Source organism: Centroberyx affinis, unplaced genomic scaffold, assembly GCF_046629955.1.
Source record: "Centroberyx affinis isolate AG114_WGS23_722 - 3 ecotype Tasmania unplaced genomic scaffold, CSIRO-AGI_Caff_v1 ptg004322l_1, whole genome shotgun sequence".
Lineage (NCBI taxonomy): Eukaryota > Metazoa > Chordata > Actinopteri > Beryciformes > Berycidae > Centroberyx > Centroberyx affinis.
The window spans coordinates 24403-30126 of record NW_027282031.1 but is presented as its reverse complement, the minus strand read 5'-3'; the positions used below and the strand labels follow the sequence as shown (position 1 = coordinate 30126).

Here is a 5724-nt window from a genome sequence, read left to right as displayed (position 1 = left end):
CATGAGAATATGTTTGAGCAACGTAAAGACGGACAAAGCAGCAGAGACGAGATTGAAGTAGCAAGATCCTCTTTTTATTTATTTTGTCAGCCAGCGGTGTTTCTGCACTGCACTTCCCAGAGATCACCTGTCAATCAAACAGTGTGGGCGGAGCTTGGATTTTCTGTTGGTGAAGTTTGAGTTTCTGTAGGTGGCGCTCATCTCTTTGTCTGCTCAGCCATGGCGGCTATCGCTGCTCATGCTAACTACCCAGTTCTTCTTCTTCTTCTTTATAAAACGGATAGTTCCGGTCCTTGATTATGATTGGCTGAGCCGCGTTCGAAGCCGTTTTAAAATACTCTATAAACACACACCTGTGACCGCATCACATCAGTGTTACTGCGCCAAACAATTTGTTTCAAAATGTCAGATTTTGTTGTTAATTTTGATTTACTGGGTGGGCTAAGCCTGGATGAGTGGTTGAAAGAGATGGACAGGATGGAGGAGGAAGATAAAAAAAGAAAGGAGACACGCTGAAATTAATGAGAGAGACACTGAAGAGCTGGAAAAATCAAGAAACAAAGCCGGGACCGTTAAACAGACTATATGGTCCGTTCGCTGTTTTCAGACCTGGTGTGCCGAGAAAGATCTGGCTATTGATTTTAAATCAATCACCAAAATGGAGCTAAACCAGGCTCTCCGTCAGTTTCATTCCACTGTGAAAAACGGGAATGGTGAACCCTGTGGTTTCAGCAGTTGTGTTGGCCTACGGACTTAACCGGTACATCAATGATCCACCGATCAGCCGATCCTGGTGTCTGTTGAAAGATCCAAAGTTTATCACTAGCAACAACGTTTTCGGTGGAGTAGTGAAAAAACTTCGCCAAGAAGGACGCAACAAAACACCCCACCACCAAGTGTTAACAGAGGCAGACTTTCAGAAAATCAAGCACTCTCAGGCTCTTGGGGCTTATTGCTTTAGTTTATTCCAAACAAACCGGAAAACGTCAGACGCATCACTTCCTGTGCGACACAGGATTTTTTTTCCCGGGGGAAGACCTACCAGACACCGGCTGTTTAGACGCTTTCAAGAACATTTACAGGACATTTATTTCAATTAAATTGTTGAGGATTATTGAAATAAAAAGAGGGAGAGAGATGGGAAACAGAGCTGATGGAAAGAAGAAGGAAGAAAGATGAGAGAATGTGTGTGAGAAAGAGAGAGAGACAAAGGAGTGAGGATGACTGTAGCTCCATTCACACCATCTGAAGCCTCTGTTGGCATTCAATCCTATTGTTCCACAGAGGCAACCCCCTCATAGCATGGAGCCACAGCAATGGACCAACCAGAGACAGAGGGGGGAGGCTGACTACCTCAGTGGCCCCTCAAAACACACACACACACACACACACACACACACACAGAACCTCAAGCATGTAAGCATGGAACCCACCAGAGACAGAGAGAGGGCTTTAACTACATCCGAGGCCCCCTTTAAACACACACACACACACACTTTCTCATGAATTAGGAAATGCAGGCACAAACCCAACACACACAAGATCATTCTACTGACTTGAATTCATTCCTCAACCCTCACTAGTGCATGCGAGCACACACACACACACACACACACAAGGGGAAACATGCATGAGTTGAGCAAGCACAACTCACTCTCTCTCTCACACACACACACACACTCTCTCTCTCTCTATAACACAAACAAACTGAAGTATGGCTCCAAATGAAAGAAGTGAGAAAAAGAGCTTGATGACACACAAACCAAACACACCTAATATTCTGTCTCACAAACACACACAGTGTCTTAACCACAGACATATTCTCATACTAACCAGTACAAGGCCATTTTGTCACCTAGTATGCGGTCAGTGCATTTTACCAAAACTAGAGATGATGGTGGCAACACCCTCCATATAGCTGGCACACACACACACACACAGACACACACACTGACCAGTAGAAGGCCACTTTGTCGCCTAGTTTCCGTTCATGGACGTTTCGGTCCAGGAGGTTGTAGCAGATGTTGGTGGAGGCTCCCTCCATGCACTTGATGAAGATTTCTCCTTTGGTCACGTCAAAGTTGTAGTCGAGGAACTGGCCCGTGTGCTTGGTCTTCCAGAAGAAGTCTTTGGCGATGTCACCCCAGAACTCTGGAAGACAGGAAGGGACCGATAAACACCTTTTTCTTGTTGTGAAATAATGAATAGATTCACAGCGCTCTAGGCTTCTTCTAGTAACTGATCAATAAAAAAAAAAGTCTGAAAAGGGAAAATGAAAATGATCTTTTGGTGTCAGAATTTGATTTTGCATGTTTACATTTGCAAAGCAGGGTCATTATTTTGGGGGTCGCAAACTAACAAGGTTCAGAGCTACTGTAACCCTGCGCTCCCACTGTGAGCAATACAGCCAACAAGTCACCGGAAGTCCATTCATTTCCTATAGATCTGAGTGAGCAGGGAAACTGAACTGATGTGTGGACGCTCAAGCTTGTCGGCCATGGCTGATTTTTTGCCGTCAGCGGTTGTCAACAGCCAATCAGATTTGTGTGCTTCCTTGTTTCCCTACTGATGTGATTTCATTTTGTTCTGCCTGGCAAGCACAAAGGGGACGAGAAGTTGATTACAGTCATTCAAAGCTTCTCGGTTCTCTACAGCTTTTATTTGAAAGACAACAGGAATAACCGTCTCAAAAACAATGCTTGGAGAATGGTTGCATCCATTGTTGGGGTCATATCCCAACCTTAAAAACTAACCGCTTGCAGGCTTGACCTAATAACTGATGGATAATTTGAATTTTGAATGAATGTAAAGACAACAAAAACACAACATGCAAACAGCCCTATAACTTGTATACTGCTGAACCCGAAGGAGTTGTGCTCATAAGTTTACATACACTGGCAGAATTTGTGATTTTTTTGGCCATTTTTCAGAGAATATGAATGATAACACAAAAACCTTTTTTTCACTCATGGTTAGTGGTTGGGTGAAGCCATTTATTGTCAAACAACTGTGTTTACTCTTTTTAAATCATAATGACAACAGAAACTACCCAAATGACAGGATCAAAAGTTTACATACCCCAGTTCTTAATACCGTGTATTGCCCCCTTTAACATCAATGACAGCTTGAAGTCTTTTCACCGATACAGTGAAATCCCCTTGCTGCATATGGTACCATAGCCCGCCTGTGTCTGTACATTGTTGCCATTGCAATGCAGTGGTTGGGAGGGTTGGGAGGGTGTTATGAGCTCATGAGATGCTGCAGTATCAAACAACAGACAGTCTTTATCAACAGAGGCACAGAACAATTACAACAGTGTCAGAGATGCCCTTTATATCCAACATACAATGCCAGAGTCTCTCTTTCTCTCTTCTCCTTGCTTTTTCCTTCCTCTCACTCCATTTCTATCCCTCCCTCACCTCCCTCTCTCTCTCTCTCTCACAAACACATTTAGTCTACACAACAAGTCCAGACTGAAGTCAAAAGGTGATCAAGCATTTGTTTGGAACAACTTACCTGAGGAAATGCGAGTAGCTAACTACCTTCTTTTTAAGCCACAACCAAAATAAACACTTGCTTTACCTGCTAACATTATGATTTCGCAATTTTATTAATTTGTTTGTAGTCCAATGTGGTCATTCTCTTTTGGTGGATGCTTTTTTTCCCCTGTTTCTGCTATGTTTGCATTTGTTGCATTTCTTTGTGTACATCTACACATTTCAAATATTGCCTAATTTGTTTCAGATCTCCTTAGGTATCAGACAGAGGGATCTACTGACGCTGTTGCCTGCAGGCAGCTTCATCCTGCAGGGGAAACTTGTTTGATTGCATATCTCATTACACAACCACTATACACAACCTGCACTCTTTTGCAAACAAATAACCGGACTATTTGTTAAACAACAGTTACATCTGCAGATCCTCTGTCTGATAAACACCCAGACACACTGCTGCCCACAAAGTTTAGTTAAGGCATGTCGCACCCAAAGGCATGACTAAGTGGCATTACTTCATAACAGTGATGCTTCCTCAATACCAGGAAACCCTTTTGACATAAGCAACACAATTCCAATTTAAATGCGGATATAGGCTAATACACGGGTGTGGATTGTGTGTAGCTACGAATCATACGTGTGCAGGGGAATGAAATCTGACTTCCACAAATATCCCGATTGAGTTTAGTTTCCAATCCTTAAGTGTGTTTACTGTTTTAAGTGTGTTTATTGTGGTTTGGCTTGCAGCGCTATTAAGACATAATCTCTCCGCATAGTCTAGTAGCACTGGGGTTTTAAGGTCAAGTGTAAATTGTGGGCAAAGGTTTACACATCATATAAAGTCGTTTGTGTTTAGATGCGACAGGTGTATTCCCCAGTGACTGTCAAGCTACTCTTGCAGGTCTTGTCCAAATTCACTAAAGTTTTTAAGTCTTTTTCACTTGACTGATTAAGTTGCGTTGACAGACTTACCATCGGGGTTCTCTATGGATTTCACATAGAGCTCTTTGTATTTCTCAAAGTTGGGGATGTGAGCCTCCTTCTTCAAGTCTCCCGCTCCGTGGAAAACGTCTTCCTTCGGTGCCTTGTCGGGAATCATTTTCGAAACGTTTCCTTGAGTTATGACTGTCTTTGTATTTGTAGTATCGCAACGTAAGAGGCGTTAGTGATGCGTGAAGTAAGCAGACTATGGGGCTTGCTTCGTTAGATAGCAATCGAAGTATCGACTGAATGCTCAGATGCTTTCAGAGATAATTAATCGGGACTGCAGGACAGATGGTGAGGCTGCACAGACCTTCAGCTGCAGCAACAACACAATGAATGCAGTTATTTGGCTAGCTACTTGCTAGCTAGTAAGCTAACAGCAAAGTTAATTCAGACTTCCTTGTTTGGAAGACGCTTTCTTCGGCTCCTCTTTAAAACGGTGCATGCAAAAAAAATCGTGTTTGGACGCTTCAAATGCAGATGCGTTTGCAAAGGGAAGTTCAGCTCGGCTTTGTTGCTCCTCCGAGTGGATCTCTTTCCTCCCAGTAAAGTCTTGCACAGGACACGCAGTGAGTGGAGATCTTAGCTAAGCTAGCAGGCTAAGCTAGCTCACTCAATAGTAGGAAAACGAGCGAGATGCACTTGCGCGCCTGAGACGAGGCCCTTCTCTCCTGTACCAGAGACTTTGCGTCTTTTCCCATTCAAATTAAAAACTTCGTTTCAGTCAACAAAACCCCACTCATGCTGTTCGAGCATGAAGAGATTAACTGTTTTGTCCCAGCGGTGACGGTTGGCTGCTTTCTCAAGTCCTTTCTTTTGACAAGGAGAGCGAGCGTGTAGTGCTGAACTCTGTTTGGCCCTGACCAGCAGCCAATCAGATCTCATGCAACCTTCACGTGCTCCTCGTAAACTCCTACCTCCTAGTACTAAAGTGGTAAATACGACCTGTCGGTTCATTCAAGTGTTTATGGAAGTCGTAAATAATCAGTGGTGGAAGAAGTATTCAGATCTGACTTAAGTAAAAGTAGCAATACCACAGTGTAAAAATACTTTGTTACAAGTAAAAGTCCCTCATTCAAAATCTTACTTAAGTAAAAGTACAAAAGTATTAGCATCAAAATATACTTAAAGTAGCAAAAGTAAAAGTAGTCATTATGCAGAATGGCCCATTATTGGTCAATAATTATTGATGCATGAATGTGTTCACGTTAATGTTACAGCTGGTAAAGGTGGAGCTAATTTTAAT

General features: G+C 42.8%; 1 protein-coding gene across 1 annotated transcript; it reads right to left on the bottom strand.

Annotated features, from left to right (window-relative positions):
• Positions 1 to 1955: 1955 nt before the first annotated feature.
• Positions 1956 to 5258, bottom strand: LOC139664593 (acetyl-coenzyme A synthetase, cytoplasmic-like; the record flags this gene model as incomplete). Its single annotated transcript, XM_071543481.1, has 2 exons — positions 4467 to 5258; positions 1956 to 2151 (listed from the first exon to the last, which is right to left on the bottom strand). Coding segments are annotated over exons 1-2 (323 nt in total), but the record flags the coding sequence as incomplete, so codon positions are not given.
• Positions 5259 to 5724: the final 466 nt, after the last annotated feature.